At 51.4% G+C, this 18,612-nt stretch overlaps 1 protein-coding gene across 1 annotated transcript; it reads right to left on the reverse strand.

Annotated features, from left to right (window-relative positions):
- Positions 1 to 16,642: 16,642 nt before the first annotated feature.
- Positions 16,643 to 17,230, reverse strand: LOC120675049. The gene has a single exon (XM_039956141.1). The coding sequence runs from the start codon at positions 17,228 to 17,230 to the stop codon at positions 16,643 to 16,645; it is 588 nt and encodes a 195-aa protein (XP_039812075.1).
- Between the last annotated feature and the right edge of the window lie 1,382 nt (positions 17,231 to 18,612).

Genomic DNA, 18,612 nt, shown 5'->3' on the forward strand with positions numbered 1-18,612 from the left:
CAGTCTCATCGCGAGCTCTGCTTGCTCGGCTCGATGGGTCTGCTCCCTCAGAATGTTGGCTTGCTCGTCAAAGAGCTGATCCAAGGAGGCTAGGTAAGTAGCCACTTGGTACAGTGGGTCTTCTTCATGGCGGCGCCGTTCCAGACTTCTCATGCGTGCTTCCCAAACTGGGGTTCTGATGGCCGGTGGAAAGAACCTCATTGGTGTGGGAGCGAGGTGTCTTTCAAAAATCCGGCACAGGTAACGGAGCGCCTTTCTGACGGCCAAGGGATAGGTGTCTTGGTGCCTAAACGCTGTAGCGGTCACTCGCCATGGTTGGATGTTGGGGTAGCGGTCACTCCTGGCGATGACCAGGATCACCCTACAGCGGAGGATACCATGGTGCTCGTACTCTCTGTTGTAGTACCTTGGGCGTTCCGTAACACCAAGGCTTTCCAGGGCGTTGATCAACAGGCTGGGGAAACCAGGTGCAGCTTGGCAATTGCCCTGGGTCCATCCTTCCTCAGCCATCTGAAAACAAAGATAGGGCGAACAATTTTTGCACGAGTATTTGGGTACAAAGGGGACATATGGTATTTATTACTGCAACATGGGGGATACAGATTTCATGAATACATAGCTATTAGGATAGGGTTCTAGCTTGGAGTGCTACTCCTATCATGGGGACTCTTCCTCGATCCTGACAGGGCGCTTCTTCAGTGGAAGACACTGACCCATCACATCGTCTTCAGTCTGAGTACCCTTATCCCAATGGGTTTCTTCGGGTTCTTCCTCTTCAGTCTGAGTGCCTATATCCCAATGGGTTTCTTCGGGTTCTTCCTCTTCAGTCTGAGTGCCTATATCCCAATGGGTTTCCTCCTCTATCCACCCGCCTATTCCTGCATTTGGGCTTGGAGAGCGTCTAGAGAATACTCGGCGCGTGCGGCTCTTGTTCGTTGTTGCTCCAGTTCTTGTGTTGCCCTTTCTGCCCTGTGGATTTGTTGCTTCAATTGTGCCGCTTGCTCGCGGTAAAGTTCATCCAGGCCGGTGAGGTAGATGGATAGGTGGGAGACCATATCTTCCAGGTCTTCTTCTTCTCTTCCGAGTCCTCTCATCCGGGCAATCCATGAGCGTCCTCTTCCTTCAGTGGGCGGGAAAAATCCCATAGGAGTCCGCTGAAGGTGGTGCTTGTAGATCACACGTAGACGTCGTAGGGCTTTTCGAGCGGCCTTTCAGTAGGTGTCAGGGAAACAAAATCCCGTGGTGGAGATGAACCAGGGATCCACATCAGGGTAGCGGGTGCTCTTTCCCACGAAAATCATTACGTCGCACCGAAGAGTGCCCCTGGAGTCGTACTCCCGGTAGACGTACTCTGGTGGGTCCACCACTCCAATACGTTCCAGGCTGAGCATCAATAACTTAGGAAGGCCGGGCTCTACGTGATAGATTTCGCCAATCCATCCATTGTCAGCCATCTGGAACAGGGCAAGAACCAGTGGTGAGTGTTTGTGTGAAAGAAGGATTAAGGAAAGAAAAGTCATAGTGTGAAAGGCCTGAAAAAGGGTTTCGCTCGTAGGGTCACGTCCTACAGCCAACCTACGGCTCTGATACCACCTGAAGCGTCCCCTCATAGGAGAAGACTTAAATATGATACAAACATCAGTCCCAGGAGGCTGATGACACATTTATTACATCAGATGGTTCATTACCGTACAACCCTATGCGTTAATGGGCAGAGAAGCGCCACTATCGCGAGGATTACAACCCACACCCACACAACGATATTAATTATAAAAAGAGGGTCATCAGAGTCTTGCGTCATGCGGTATCTCCTGCGGGTGAACCTAATCCACAGACAAGGCTGGGTGCAGGACGGTTCCCCTACTCAGCGTCGTCAGGAACGAAGTCTGGATCTTCCTCTGTAAAAATAAATGATGGGGTGAGTACAAACGTACTCAGCAAGTCCAACCACACCCACAGAGGGGGTATAAACAGAATATACTGCACAGGATGAATCAAGGATAAGGCTAGGGTTTAATTTGCGGAAAGCAATAATTTATGCAGGGGTTCAATTGAAAGAAAGCATTTCCAAATCCAGTTTCCTTGTACCAAGTAACACGAAGGGTTGATCCACATAGGATCCAAGTTTTAAGCTGCTACCGGACTCCTCATCCGCCGTAGCACATGTCACAACTGCCGGACACTTTTCCAAAATAACTCACGCCAACCTATCCCAAAATAAACACTAGTTATGTGACCACACCGTAACTCGCCCAGTACCGTGGGCATGGCTATTCGAATAGATTTTAACTCTGTAGAGGTGTGCAACTTTACCCACAAGCGGGGTACCACAGCTCGAACACCGTAGTGTCTGTGTAGATCCCAACAAAGCCATTACCCACCTTAGCTAGACCTGACTAGCCATCACGGGATGCACCAAAGGGTCATTGACCCATCATAGAGGTTTTAACCGGGGCATAAGTCACACAGAGCTAATCCCTTCTCCTTGATCACCCGTTGCTCTCAGGTCTCCTGATGGCTATCAGACTAACTAGTGGGGTTTATGCTAAGCCGTTGCCTATTCAACGGTCGAGTGGATTGCACGATAGTGGAGTTAGGTGAGATGACACACCAACTCGGTCCTTAGTTGTGACAAGATGGATATCTCCTTTCCTTGCTCTGCCACACAGGCACGAGCACACCAAACGGTAAATCACACAAAAATGCCATCCATCCCGTCTAGACTCATCATTCGAAATTCCACTTTTATCCCTTCCCACACACGCACACCTTTTATTTATAAAACAAGTTGTATTGTGTGTAAGATACTAAGCGTTCTAGCGGCGATTAACGTCCAAACAAAACACATTCAGACATTAATCTAGGTGGTCAAGGAATGGTTATAACAAATCAAGGGGTGGCTATCCAACCGTGTTTTCAGCAGGCAAAATATATGCAATTTTGTAAAATATGCCAATAGGTTGTGTTTATAAAAACTAGGACAAAAGCATGCATCAAAGGATGGGATTGAACTTGCCGTCTTCAAAGCCTTCCGGGAGGTCCTGGTCGAAGTACTATCCTTCGGGCTCGGGGTCGCGGAACTGGTCCTCGTTCGCTTGCTCGTAGTACTGCTCGTCGACGGGTTCTCCCCCGTTCACACCGTGATCCACGACGCATACAAACAAACACACAATCAAGAAAAAGAAATAAAGGTTTTATCATTGAGCTCGAATCAGAGAAATTTAAGATATGGAGATAGAAACAATATTTTTGGGAGATTTTCTAATGGCATGGCCGAAATTATTTTAGAAATAGCGTGGTAAAGTTTGGGAGTGATTGGAGGATTTTTGGCGCATGAAATGATAAGTCAAAAAAGTGTTTAAGGGTTAAACCGGGGTTCAAGGAGAGGTGAAAATAGGATGAATGGATAGTATATGATTTTAGAAGAATTTAGGAAAAAGAATTATCAACAACGGAGTTTAGATGGAGAAGTTATGGTTGTGTAGGGATTGACAGCTAATAAAATTCAGAAAATGAGTTGACATAAACGTGTGGAAGTTTCACGAGCTTTTGGATTTCTCATGATCGATCTGGATGGGTTTTGGCCCTTTTGATTAGTACGTGGGCTGATGATTCTTGGTTGGGCTGGTGGAGGAAATAACAACAGAGAAGGGAGGGAGAGAGAGACACGGACAGAGGGACAGAGCAGGGGTTCGTGCTCCTCCGCTCGTCCGCCATGGGAGACACCGAAGCTCTCTGGAGCTTCGCCGTACGGTGATTTCGGCCACCAGTCCCAAATCCAAGGGCATGGGAAGAAAGAGGAGGGAAAGGGGATTCCGTTTAGGTGGCTCCGGTCGTACGAGAAGGGGTCAAAGGTGGCCCGCCCCGAGCAACTACGGCCGCGGCCATGGGAGCTCGTGGGGAGCTCGCTGGTGGCATGGAGAGGGAAAGACGCGGCATGGGGCAGGTTGAGGAGGGTTTGGGAGTGCTCACCGTTGAAGCAATCAAGCTGTGATGGCCTTGTGGAGGAGATCGACGACGGCGTTCGTGGCTCTGTTCGTGGAGCAGGGAGAGGGACTGAGAGGGACTGAGAGCTGGCGGCGTGGTGCAGCTCGGGGAGCTCGGTGGGGGCGAGGAGAGCAGACTGGGGCGCCTTTTATAGGCGAGGCGAGGCGGTGGAGGAGGGGGCACGGTGGCCGGCCGCAGCTCGGGGAGCTCGGTGGGGGCGAGGAGAGCAGACTGGGGCGCCTTTTATAGGCGAGGCGAGGCGGTGGAGGAGGGGGGCACGGTGGCCGGCCGCAGCTCGGGGAGCTCGGTGGGGGAGAGGAGAGCAGACTGGGGCGCCTTTTATAGGCGAGGCGAGGCGGTGGAGGAGGGGGGCACAGTGGCCGGCCGGCCGGCGAGCTTCCCAGCAGCCATTAATGGCGTTTGGCCTCGTCGGGGTGTCGTGGAGCGGCGGCGCGATTTGCGGCGGTGTACAGGACGACGAGATGGCTCAGGCAGCGGTGAGCGGCGCGCCGGGCATCCCGTGGCGCGTGGAACGCGTGGGCACGGGTGGTGGTGCAGCGCGTGGCACAGGGAGTCCTTGTCCGTGCGTGAGCAGGCAGCAGGGAAGAGAAGGAAGGCGAAGGAAAGAGAAAAGAAAAAGGAGAAAGAGAAAAAAGAAAAAGGGAGAAAAGAAAAAGGGGAAAAGAAAAAAGGAAAGAGGAGAAAAAGAAGTGGAGGCGCCGGCGGGATTCGCGGCGACGGTCGCGAGCCGGGTGTGGCGTCGACGAGAAGCGATGCGCATGAGAAATGGGGAGACAGGCAAAGTTTTAAATGATGATTGATTTCGGTGTCGGGACGGAGATTAGATTTTTGGTGTCCGGGCGATGAATTGCCAGAAAAGATTCGAGCTCAGCGATGAAAATATTTTGAAAAATATTTTTAGCGAGTAATTTATTTTGGTGAATTTTTCGGGATGTTACATGATATACTTTCTTTGGGTATGCATCTTTTCTTCTTTTTTTTTGACATGCCATAGCATGTGGCATACCTTCTTTGGATATGCATCTTTTATTTTGTATTTGCATAGCCCCCATATCCTTGGCATATTTTTGAGAGAGAGTGGTGTCATACATGGACATGGAGTTTTATTTTGTTGATGGATGGAATTTTAATTTCTAGTGTAGAAGCATAGCATGTGGTGAAACTATGTACGTGATCTTGATCATGGGAGTATGAAATGAATCTCACTAAGGGTCACAACAATTTAACAAAACTCAATGAGATAGCAAGTTGCATATGTGGATGGTTTGCAATAAAAACAACATATGGCTTTGTATAGGAATTTCATATCATCGAGGAACTTTATTATATTTTTTTGTGTTTTCAAAAATTAAATACTCCGGATGTCAAATATCACATAGGAGAAGGTCATAGCAACTCTACTTAACCATATCATAGCTCACAACAACTTAGATTTGGATCATGCTTTCTGCTACCCACAAGTTTCAAGTTTAAGGTATGAACATTTTAAGCCACCAAACCCAAAACTAGGTAGAGCATAAAGTTGTAACTAAGCATATGAAGGAAATTAACAGAGCAACTATTCATCATCTCAACAAGGAAAACTTACACCATAGTTACTACACATATTAAAAGAGAATATTTTTGGTGTTTTCTAAGTTTTGCAAATTTTTATTTGTTTTTTAGTTATGCAAATTTTTATGGATTTTCTGATTTTGCAAATTTTTATGGGTTTTCATGCAAGGTTATGAAAGCAGTAAATAGAAATTATACAAGTTACTTCTCGTGGGGGTCCTCTCCCAAGTTAGCTTCGGGCTCACTACGACTGATCGGGGTTGAAACCCATCCAACGGCAGTACGCCCTCCACTCCTCCTGTCGTTGCAACTGCGACTGCTCCATGTTGTGGAGTCTCTCGCTAGTGTAACGCTGCCATGCTTGGGTACTGTCGATGTGTTGGTTCAACGTCTCTTGTATGTTGTCGCCTTGCACCCGCAGCTCACCTAGCTGCTGGGTGATGGCACCGAAATCTCGTTACGAAGACGTCCGTCTGATGAGGTTCGAGGCTCCACCGGAGCTGGAACTAGTGGACCGGCGGCCTGGTGCCTGCCGTGTCCACTCCTCAGTGCTGGCACTGTGCCATGACGAACCACCGGCCTCATGGTGATGTAGCTGCTGAGACGGTGGTGTCGGCTCTGCCTCTCTTCTGGTCCTGTTTCTTGTCATCCTGCCAGTCAAACCAGAAAAATCTATGTCTCCGACCCCCTTCTCGTGGAACGAGAGGGATGGTTAGCGAATGGCAATTATACAAATGGAACTCCGTATTGGGCAGCGGAATCTCATTTGTATAGCCCATGTAAAAGAAAATCAAAAAATCATTCGGGCCTTTCTTAAGTGTGCGTCCTTGGATCAAATAGTCCTCATCAATACGCACGGTCGCCCTCAATGAAAGGAATAAAATTCCCCTCTAAGGCACCGATGCGTGTAGCGATGCGGGTAATCAAAGAAGTGCACTCAATAGGACCCGTCATCTTGAAATTCGAAAGCCATTGCCTAACCAAAGCTTGCGCGGGGGAGATTTTGATCTTGTTGACCATGGCATAGTCCTCATCGATACGCACGGTCGCCCTCAATGAAAGGAATAAAATTCCCCTCTAAGGCACCGATTCGTGTAGCGATGCGGGTAATCAAAGAAGTGAACTCAATAGGACCCGTCATCTTGAAATTCGAAAGCCATTGCCTAACCAAAGCTTGCGCGGGGGAGATTTTGATCTTGTTGACCATGGCATAGAGAATGAGCAACTCATCGTTGCGCACGGGTCGGACATCATCTCTTGGGAAGAGAGTGATGGTCAATCACTTGTGCATCAACTGAAGAGTTGGATTATGAATATCGCTGCACCGAGGTGCAAACTTGCCATGGACAACTTAACCCGAAATCCGGCCCCAAAACTCATGACGATTAAAACCTCGGCAAGCTTGGTCCAAAGAAATAGGCCAGCGTTTGTTGAAATTGAGGTGGCCGGCAAAAGTTTTCCAAGAAAGCAAATATTCTTTCCCGAAAAGTCGAAAATAAACCCCGTTTTCCACCTCCCGAAGAGTGCAAAGAAATTGGATGGTGAGGAGTCGAGAACCATACTCCTCAATGGGAATGAAGTTATCCCATCAAATTGCATATGCCAAACGTTAGAGAAGTCTTCGTACATACCTGTTTTGATGAGGAGGTCTGGATCGAAGGCTCGGGTGTGGACGAAGCTTCTATTCTTGAGGATGGCGTAGCCTTGTCATTCACGATCATCTCACAAGTCGAGGTATGGTGCATCTTCCGCATCAATCTCTATGACTCCGGCTTGCGGTTCGGCTTGCATCTCTTCGTGTTGTTTTTCTTCTTCATAGTCCATCGTGCTTGGTGTAGGCGTAGGTTCGGGTGTGTACGAGCTGGAGCCACCCCGAGAACAGAATGAGCTTCCACCCGTCATCTTCTTGAATGCGCCGGACACCTTCCGCCCTAAGCCTTTCATGATGGAGCAAACACAAGTGCCACTCGAAATGGGTTACGTTAGTGGAACCGAATTGAATGTTCTTACCCGTGAGTTGCTCCTTCTTTCTTGCAGCAAAGAAATGAGAGAGACAGAGGTCTCTTGAATTCAAATCTTGAGCAAAAATCCAATGAAAACCCGGGAGCAAAGTTTGAGAGAGAGTGAGTGAATGAGAGTTGAGTGTGAGAGCTCAACACCCACACCTCGGCCTCTATTTAAAAGGAGAATGGCCGGGCACCGTTGGAAGAAGCCAGGCACAACGGCTAGTGATCGTTGGAAAAAGCTGGGCCCACTAGCTGTTGGCAGGGGCCGGCCAACCGTAGGGTTCGGCCGAACCCTAGGTGGGCCACCCTGCTAACAGCCAAGGCCCACTGCCCTTCTAATAGTCAAAAACATTTAAAACTTTGGTGCCAGCCAAACTTGACTTCAAAAAGATGTTCAAAATTATTTTTCAAAGGATTTTCATGCTCGGAAATATTTTTGGATTTTTGTGAAAGGAAGAAAAAGTGCTAGAAAAGTTTCTAGCATGCAAGGGTGTTTTGAAAATTTAAACATGCAGTGGGAAAAACCGAAAAAGGTCGAGAAAAGTAAAATGATGGAGGGTGATTATGAGATACGTACTGATTTACCTTCGGCAAGGGCTCGTCGTTTAGAGTCTGACGAGCGGGACCTTTCTCCTGCTGTGTTCACCATTGCTCGGCTCGTCCTGGAGAATTGGACGAGGACGAGCTTGCGACCCTATGCCACATCTTCTTTGCACGTCTCCTTTTTTATCGTGTGGTCGTAGGTTCTGGTATTGGGGCATCTGGTGCATCCCAAATTGCCTGCCCTTCATCATCCTGTTGGTTCAGGATGTGCTGCTCTTCCCTTTGTTTGAATTTGAAGAACATGTCCTCCTTTCCGACGCGGAAGCGGATTTCTCTTCTTCCTACGTCGATCCTTGCTCTGGCGGCCCTCAGGAATGGTCGCCCAAGAATGAGCTCGATTTTGAGGTCACCCTCTATGTCCATTACCACAAAGTCTGCAAGGACAAAGGAGTCTCGCACACGGACTAGGACATTCTTGGCTATCCCTTTGGGATACCGGATTATAGAGTCTGCGAGCTGCACACATATGTATGTTGGGGAGAGAGTAGGGTATAAAAGTTTCTCGTATATCACCCTGGGCATAATGTTGACACTGGCCCCCAGGTCGCAGAGTGCGTGCTCATAGTATTGATCAAAAATTGAGCAGCTGATCATGGGGACTCCTGGGTCTTCTTGTACTGCTGCTACCAGGCCATCCCAAGTGCCATTCTTTGGGGGATTGTACCTGCCTGCATTCTTAGTTCGAGAAGTCTGCCGGGGGAGGTTGCCCCACCCAGTAGACACCATATTTGCAGTTTCAACGGGAGATTCGGGTTGCCCCGGAATCTTCCCGTCTTCAGAGACAGGAGCAGCAGTAGCTAATTGAGCCAGTTGTGTTTCTATCATTTTGTTGAAACTTAGTTGATTTTTATGAGTAGAAGAAAGAGTTTCAAAATTGGCATGTATGCTCTCCAAAATTTTATCGTTGGCAGCAAGCTTTCTGTTTAAAGATTCATTGATTTTAGCTTGGTTCGAATTGAAATTGGAATTTGAGTTATAGTTGTTACCTCCTCCTTGGAATGGTGGGCGTGATTGACCCCACTCCTGGCCTCCTTGTGGACGGAACCTAGTGTTGTTGTTGATGTACGCTGCATCTTCACGGGTCTCGGGGTAGTCATTCCCCGAATGTCCACCGTCACCACAAACCTCGCATGTAAAGTACGAGTTCATGGCATGGACGGGAACAGGCATCTGTGGCCGGTTCCCTTCATCAATCTTCTTTAGTAGGAGGTCCAGCTTGGTGGCGAGCATATCCGTCTCCTTGATGGTGTGCATTCTGCCTTTTGGTTCTGGGCTGGGAATGCTCCTCATTCCAGCCCTGGTTAGAGACCATCTTTTCGATTAAGGCCGTAGCCTTGGCAATAGTGAGATCAAGATAGGCTCCTCCAGCAGCAGCACCAAGATAGACTCTGGATGTAGTCGTTAGCCCGTTGTAGAAGCTTTGTAGCACGAGCCACTCGTTCATCCCATGATGAGGACAGGCGAGTATGTACTCTTCCACGTAGGGCATTGGTTTTGCCCAACGAGAAGAATTTGGCGTGGAACGCCATGGAACACTTGTCCCACGTGCTGACGGCTTCCTTGTTCTGATAAAACCACTGTTTCGCCTTCCCCAGGAGGGAGAAAGGAAATAGGCAGAGTCTGATGGCATCAGCTGTAACGCCCTGTATGGTTACGGTCTTGCATAACTCCAGAAAATTCTGGAGATGGGCATTAGCGTCCTCATTCGGCTTGCCACATAATGGACTAGCCTGCACCATGTTTATGTGGCTAGACTTCAGCTCAAAGTTCACGTCCCCAACATCAACGTTGGGTCCAGTTGCCACATTTGCAGCTAAGGGGACGCAGAAGTCGCGGAGAGTCTTCTCAGCCATGAGTTCAGTTGATGGTGCTTGGGAAGGTGGTTCGCTTGTCGACTGCGAGATCAGAGGAGGAACGACACGAGGTCGGACCCTTCTCACGAGATTCTCGGGATTTTCAACAAAATTTGTTGGCAAGGAGAAACTAGACATACACTACCCTGTTTTCATCCAAAAAGGAGAAAACAAAAAGATAAACACATTAGCCTGTATAAGCAGTAGCTGTCTCTTACTTATATTGCCATGTTTATGTTCTTTAGTAAATATACTTTACACCTAGTGACATCCCCGGCAACGGCGCCAGAAATACTTGTTGGCATTTCTTAGCGTCATCACTAGGAGTGGTTAGTTCCTAGCAACGGCGCCTCGAAGATGCCGTGTGGTATGTCTTAACGTTTACAGAAGGATCCGCAAGCGCACGGATATACCACTGACTATACAGAGGTAAATGATAAATGATAAAGGTAATCATGGGTAATGTGACACACACAGAACAGCCAACTCTCATGAATAAAGAATAAACAAACAATCCTAAGGTTAGTGGGAGCATAGGCAAAGATTCCTGTTATACTAATCATGTTAGCAGATAAGTTGCGTTAGCTGCGTTGCTTAGAGCTGTAAGTGTCGGGAAATTAGGGACATTGGGGAGAATGACCCGCACTGGAAAACAGCCAGTCCCGTTTCATCTTTGCATGAACTCCTATACCGTACCCGAACGTTGGGGAGTATGCTAATCGAGAAGCAGCTTCCCGGCAGACCGACAGGGCTGTCACCACCTGCGGTCTACCCCAGTCACACCGTGGAGCACTGTCATATCCGAAAGATCCCGCATACCCTGGCACCATGCTCGCATATGAGGTCACTACCCTTGCACCCCCGGGCCCCCACCCTTCGGATGGACAGGTAAGATGCTAAGACAAGCCTGAAAGCACAACGAACCGATATCCTTACCCAGATCATCTGGTCTAAGCATGCAACTAGTATAACTTGATAAAGCACAGCTTAAGGCTAAACAAGCTACGAACATAGCAATATAACCAAGAACGAACTCTGAATGATTAATATAAAGAAAGTCGGAATACAATGCCATACCAGAGGCCGAGGATTGCTCGCCGACCCCGAGGACAACTGGATTCGCTAAGATATGAAGTACTAGCCTAGCTCCACTACCCTAAGGAGTACAAGTCACAAGAGAGTGTAGAGAGAGAGGCTTCCAAGTGGTGTGTGTTGAGAGAGTAGTGGGAGGCCCCTTATATAGTGCTTGAGGTCGGTTCCCGCCAAAGTTATACATGGAAACATGGTCAACTGCCTTCAGGAGGATAAGATCGAGCTTCCCGCCAAAACTCAGCCCGTTTGGCTGCTAGGTGGGGTCGGCCGACCCCCCCATTGGCGCCAAACTCCACCGACCTTTGCTGGTTCACTGCTCTATGGGTCCTAATGTCAGATGGTCAGTGCCGGGGCTTGGTTAGTCGGTTTGCTCTGGTTTGTGGGCCTCCTTTGCTCATGTTACGCAGGACACGATTGTATGTGACTTCTGTCTGCGTATTCGTTGTGTTTTCGTCTTATTCCGGAATTGTGCTCCTGAAATCATAAATTCTCGAAAACAACTATGGAGCTAGGTTAGTGATACAAATATACGAGTAAGAGTTATAGTTTTCCTTCTTTATTAAGTATAGTTGACGGTCATATTTCGCACTTAACGACTGTCAACACCGTCGGGGTGAGCCTTATTTTTGCTGGGTCTTCTTCTCTTAACCGCTGGCGTTCTTTGTGGTCATACGCCCTCTTTTTGTCTTTCAGGTGTTGGAGAAGATCTCCAAGAGGAAGTCAACCTTCCTGCGGGAGGAGTACGGCCGCGGGGTGATGGGCAAAGCGGCGCGCCGAGAGCTTGCGAAGCGGTTGCACTCTGCAGAGGCCGCGCGTGCCTCAGACGCTCAGGAGCATAACCATAGTCTCGCGGCTGTGGAGGCCCAGTTGGAGGAGAAGCAGGCCCTTCTCACCCGTGCAGAGGAGCGGGTGAGACAGTTAGAGGCCGACCTGGCGATCCAAGAGACGGGACACCAAGCGATGGAGGGAGCGGTGACTGGTAATTTCCTCGCACTCCTTTCTTTCAATCATGTTTGCAGCGTGATTTCATAATGTTGCCATTTCTCGTGCAGAGATGACTAGTCAGAACCAGTCCCTGCGCTGTTAGCTTGATCAGTTGCGGTCGTCTGGAGAGAGATTTGCTCCTGTGTCCTTGGCACTCTGCCATCCAGTCCCCTGCAAGGATGACCTTCAGAAAATCCCTGGGGAGCTGGCCGCGCTGACAACTTTGGCGGCCTACCATAGGGCCTCGACTGCGCTGAGCGTCGTGGTGCTGTGGCATTCGGAGCTGGATCTGGCAGGCCATGACGGTGATCTCTCCGCCGGGCGACCGTACGTCGATGCCCTCGTGGTGGCAAGGAAGCTAGAGCCTATTGCTGTCAAGATTGCGCAGGGTCTGCCTTTTGCAATGGTGAGGGATGTCCGACGCGTTGAGCAGGAGCTGGAGGTGAGCGATGGGGGCGCCGGAGTCATGGCGGATGCATCGTCAAATGGTGGATCGGTCGTTCCTCCCTCGGGCATGGATCCGCCATTGCAAAAATAAATAGCTTGTATTAGTTTTTGCTTTGTGTGAGGCAAATGGTAGAGGAAAGAACAATTCGCGCTTGTGGACAAAGTAAATTTTTGCTTTTCCAAACGAGCTCCGCCGTTCGATTCTCTGCTTGCTCGTGAACGTTCTTGCCCTCTGCATCCTTTCTTTTGAAATAGCGTGCTGATCGTAGGATACGACGTGTAACCAGGAGCTGGCCCAGAGGCGTCAGTCGCTAGTCACCGTAGACCGTAACACGGATTCAATCGATCGGGTAGTTCGGGAAAAACATTTGAGTGTAATAGAAATGTGAAGTGGTAGATAGGAGTGTGTGTCATGTGACAAGAGGAAACGGTGCGCGTGCGCTGGACGGTTCATCCCAGTGAGGCCCCCGAGCGCCTTGGCCTGAGAGTGCTCAGGTCAAGGGGCTACAGAGGCAAAAAATAGCGAAAAATAGGATGGTCGAAGACCATGGTCTGGCCCCCTAGCGCTCCGAGCCAAGTGCAGCTGGGTCGGGGTGCCAGAAACCACAAAGCGTGTGTGCTGCGGAAAGTAAAGTGCAGGTATCGGGCCCCCGAGCGCTTCCGAGCCGGGAGTGACCGGGTCGGGGCGCCGGAAAAGGCCGCTATGCTATGCAGGGAGAAAAAATCAACAGGTGTCGGGCCCCCGAGTGCTCCGAGCCGGAAATGGCCGGGTCGGGGCGCTAGAGCGATCCGTTGTGCTATTACGGGAAAAAAATGATGCAACTGCTCTATGTTCCAAGTGTTGGTCAGAGTGTTACCGTCAGGATCTTTTAGTCTGTAGGTGCTTGGGCGTATGACTTCTGCGATAGTGTAGGGTCCCTCCCATGGCGGCGAGAGCTTGTGCTTGTCCTTCGTCGATATGATTCATCGCAAGACTAGATCTCCGACCTGCAGCATCCTCTCCCGTATCCTCCTCTCGTGGTACCTACGCAAAGTTTGTTGGTAACGGGCTGATCGGTTTAATGTTGCCAAATGGGCTTCCTCTAAGAGCTCCATAACATCCCTCTGGGCTTCGGCTGCCATTGCTGTGTCAAAGGCTTTGACTCTCGGCGCGCCGTAGTCCAGGTCAGAAGGGAGTACAACCTCGAAACCATATGTTAGGAAGAAGGGGGTTAGCCCCGTCGAGCGGTTAGGCGTGGTGCGCAAGCTCCAGAGCACTGCCGGCAGTTCGTCCACCCAATGACCCGAGAATTTTTTGAGCTGGTCAAAAATTCGCGGTTTGAGCCCTTAGAGGATTAGGCCATTAGCTCTTTCGACTTGCCCATTGGTGCGCGGGTGTCCGGCTAATGCCCAATCTATCCGGATCCCGTATCCTTTCACGAAATCTTGGAAGTATTGGCCCGTGAAGTTGGTTTCATTGTCGGTGATGATGGAATTGGGCACGCCAAACCTGTAGATAATGTCCAAGAAGAACTTGACGGCCTCCTTGGAATCAATCATAGTGATTGGTTTTGCCTCTATCCATTTGGTGAACTTGTCGATTGTGACAAGCAAGTGTGTGAACCCTCCTGGTGCCTTTCATAGTGGCCCGACCATGTCCAGACCCCCCATGGCAAATGGTCATGTTATGGGAATGGTCTGTATGGCTTGGGCTGGCAAGTGGGTTTGTTTCGTGTAGAACTGGCAGCCCTTGCATGCGCGGCCAATTTCCTCCGTGTTGCGTAGGGCCGTGGGCCAGTAGAAGCCTTGTCAGAAGGCTTTTCCAACTAGGGAGCGTGGTGCAGCATTGTGTCCACAGATCCCAGCGTGTATCTCAAGGAGGAGCTCCTTGCCCTAGGCAATAGACATGCACTTCATGACAATACCAGTTTCTGAGGGGCTGCGTTTGTAGAGTTCGTCGTTGATTACAGCGAATGTTTTTGCTCATCGGGCAATCCGGCGAGCTGCATGGCGATCCTCAAGGAGAACTTCCTGGAGGAGGTAAGCCAGTAGGTTGGCTCTCCAGTCCGTGTTGTCTGCTTGGCCTGGGTCAGGCTGACCGGTGGCCAGGCATTGCGGGCCCCCGGGTGCTTGGTCGGGGGCTGGGTCAGTGGGAGCATGCTCTGCTTTCTCCGCATGCTCTATTTTCTCTGCTGGGGTCTTTTCTGTAATCGGCGGCTTCTCTCGCGCTGATGGCATGTTCAGGTCATTGACGAAAACACCACTAGGCACCGACGGGCGTTCGGCGGCCATCTTTGCTAGAGCATCTGCGTCGGGGTTTTGTTTTCGCGGGATGTGGTGAAACTTCAAACCCCAGAATTTTCCTTCCAGTTCTCGGACTTCTTGGCAGTATGCGTCCATGAGAGGACTCTCACAGTTGGAGTTCTTCATGACTTGGTCGACCACCAGCTTTGAGTCACCGTAGACGTAGAGGCGAGTCGCCCCGATGTCAATGGCTATACGAAGGCCGCTGATCAGTGCCTCGTACTCGGCGACGTTGTTGGATGTGGGGAGGTAGAGGTGAACCGCATATCGGAATTTGCCTCCCTCTGGGGAGACCAAGACCACTCCGGCCCCCGTGCCGGGTCCCATTACCGACCCATTGAAATAGAGGGTCTAGTACTCATGGAGATTTCTGGGGTCGGGGCTTGGACTTCCGTCCACTCGGCGATGAAGTCGGACAGGGCCTGAGACTTTATCGCCGTGCGTGGCACGAACTTGTTGTCATAGCCCATCAGCTCGACCGCCCATTTGGAGATCCGTCCTACGGCATCGCGATTGCGGACTACCTCACCGAGTGGGAACGAAGTGATGACCAACACCTCGTGCTTGGTAAAGTAGTGTTGTAACTTCTTGGTTGCCATGATGATGGCGTAAAGCAGTTTCTATTTCTGTGGGTACCGCGACTTGGTGCCGGTCAGTACCTCACTGACAAAGTACTTGGGTTGTTGGAGTTTGAGGGCGTGTCCCGGCTCTTCCCTTTCTACCACAAAAGCGGCACTGACCACATGGTTAGTGGTGGCTAGGTAGAGCAGAAGGGGCTCGCAAGGGTCCGGTGCGATGAGCACAGGAGCAGAGGACTGGAGACTCTTCAGTCGGTCGAGGGCTGCCTGCGCCTCCTCTGTTCAAACAAAGGTGTCGGACTTCTTGAGGAGTTTGTACGGTGGTAGTCCTCGTTCGCCCAGTTGGGCGATGAACCGGCTGAGGGCTGCTAGGCACCTAGTCAACCTCTGGACGCCCTTGACGCCTCGGATCGGACCCATGTTGGTTATGGCCGCAATTTTGTCACTGTTAGCTTCGATGCCACGCTCAGACACCATGTATCTGAGGAGTTTGCCTTTGGGGACCCCGAACGTATACTTCTCGGGGTTCAACTTGATGTTGAACCTCTTGAGGTTAGCGACTGTGGCGCTCAAGGTAGCGGCCAGGTCATCTACGCATAGTGTCTTGATGACGATGTCATCGACATAGACCGCGACCATTGCCCGAGGAGGATCCGCTCGGTCGGAGTCAGTTGGCGGATTGATCTGGTCGGAGAAGCAGGCCTGCATGCAACGCTGGTACGTCGTGCCCGCATTCTTAAGCCCGAATGGCATAGAGACGTAGCAATAAGAGCCGAACGGGGTGATGAAGGATGTCGCGAGCTGGTCGGATTCCATCATCGCTATCTGGTGGTAGCCCGAGTAAGCGTCTAGAAAAGATAAGATCTCGCATCCGGAAGTGGAATCGATTATCTAATCTATCCTAGGCAAAGGAAAAGAGTCTTTGGGGCACGCCTTGTTCATGATGGTGTAATCAAGACATATCCTCCATTAACCATTTTTCTTCTTTACAAGGACTGGGTTGGAGAGCCAGTCGGAGTGGTAGACTTCTTTTATGAAGCCTGCAGTTAACAGTTTAGCTATCTCCTTTCCTATGGCCCCGTGCCTCTAGTCGCAGTCGTTGCTGGACGGGCTTGGATCCCGGTAAAATACGGAGCTCGTGCTCGGCGACCTCCCTTGGGATGCCCGACATGTCGGACGGCTTCCAGGCAAAAGTGTCCTTGTTGGCACGGAGGAAGTTGACTAGCGCAAGTTCCTATTTGGCCGACAGCTGGGAGCCGACTTGCACCATCTTGGACGGGTCGGCGTCGTCGACCACAACCGACTTGTTCTCCTCGGTCGAGACGAAGGTTGGTGCCTGGCTAGGCTTGCCAGGGTCGGGGCGACACTCGGCGGTCGTGGCGCAAAGCTGGCTGAGCTGCGCCGAGTTCGTAGCAGTGGTGGCGAGATCGAAGTGCTCACGACTGGTGACGTAGTCCTGCTCGAAGGAGCCGCTCACGGTGATAACACCGTTTGGCCCTGGCAGCTTGAACTTGAGGTAGGTGTAGTTGGGCACCGCCATGAACTTGGCATAGGCGGGGCGCCCGAGAATGGCGTGATACGCCCCCTTCCAATCTACCACCTCGAAAGTGAGGCTCTCAGTGTGGTAGTTGGTCCTGCTGCCGAATGTGACCGGCAGGTCGAGGTTGCCGAGTGTGTATGCTTTCATACCCGGCAGGATGGCATAGAAGGGGAAGAGAGAGGCCCGCAGGCAGGCCTGCGGGATCCCCATGGCCTCAAGAGTGTCGATGTACAGGATGTTGAGGCTACTGCCCCCGTCCATCAGCACCTTAGACATGTGCATGTTGCTGACGACGGGGTCGACGACGAGTGGCTAGCTCCCCGGTCGAGGGATACTGACCGGGTGGTCGTCCTGGTCGAAGATGATGGGCGTGGACACCCATTTCAGCTTCCTGGGGACGGCGCTTCCCGCGACGCAGACTTCACGAAGTCGCACCTTCTGCTGGCGCCTGGAATAGTCGTCTTTCAGGCCGCCGATGATGATGAGGCACCGGTCCACCTGGGGCAACGATTCCTCCGCCGGCTTCTCCTTGTCCTGGTCGGGGGGGAGGCTGCTTGTCGCGACCGTCACCGTCGGACTTGGCCATCCTATGGAGAAGGCGCTTCATCATGTCATAATCCTTGAACTTGTGACTCATCGGATAGCCGTGGTTGGTGCATGGCTTCTCCTGGAGCTCGTCGAAGTGATTGTTCCTGGGAGGGCGCTTATCTTGCCGATCGGCCGCCGCGACTTCGCCGGCGGCGGGTGGCTAGCGGTTCTTCTTGTTCTTCCTCCCCTCGCGGCCCGTCGAGGGCCCGTCGGGGCTGTCCCGCTTCGCCTTCACTGTGGGTTGCTCCCGCACAAAGACGGCCCCCACCGTCTCCTCGCCGGAGGCATGGTTGGTGGCGATGTCTAGAAGCTCGCGAGTGGTACGCGGCTTCTGGCACCCTAGTTTGTGAACCAGGGTTTTGCAGCTCGTCCCGCTGAGGAACGCACTGATGACGTCGGCGTCGACGACGTCAGGGAGCGAGTTGCATTGCTTGGAGAAGCGCCGGATGTAGTCGTGCAGGGTCTCACCGCGCTCCTACTTGCAAGTCTTGAGGTCCCAAGAGTTGCCGGGTCAGACATACGTACCTTGAAAGTTTCCAACAAAAACTTTCCGGAGGTCAGCCCAGCTGCCGATGGTGTTGGCGGGCAAGAACTCCAGCCAGGCACGGACGTTTTCTCCTAGGCAGATTGGGAGATATTGGATGACGAACTGGTCGTCGTTCGCTCCTCCGGCTCGGCACGCGAGCCGGTAATCATCCATCCATACACCGAGATTCGTCTCCCCAGTGTATTTTGCAACATTTGCCGATGGCCGAAAACGCTAGGGAAGAGTGCCTTGCGGATCGCCCTGGTGAAGGTGCGCGGTCCCGGAAGGTCCGGGCTCGAACTCCGGTCGTGATCGACGTCTGGGTCACAGGGGCATCCCCCACGCCGGAGCGGCGAGCACTCCGGGTTCGGAGCGTATACCTACGCGTCTTTCGGACGGGCGGCTGCGCGGTCGACATCAGTGTGATGTCGAGCCTGTTGTCAGCCTTGGATCATGATGTGCGCATCGTGGTTGGGGCCGACGCGACCGTGAATCGATGGCCTTGGTGGGAGAGGAGCTGGTGCTGGCACAGGGGCCGGTGCGCCGCCCG

This window comes from Panicum virgatum, chromosome 5N (assembly GCF_016808335.1).
Source record: "Panicum virgatum strain AP13 chromosome 5N, P.virgatum_v5, whole genome shotgun sequence".
NCBI classification, from domain to species: Eukaryota; Viridiplantae; Streptophyta; class Magnoliopsida; order Poales; family Poaceae; genus Panicum; species Panicum virgatum.

What these genes read in the sequence shown, in the direction of transcription:
- LOC120675049 (XM_039956141.1), bottom strand. Translation starts at nt 17,230, where the DNA reads ATGCACATGTCTAAGGTGCTGATGGACGGGGGCAGTAGCCTCAACATC.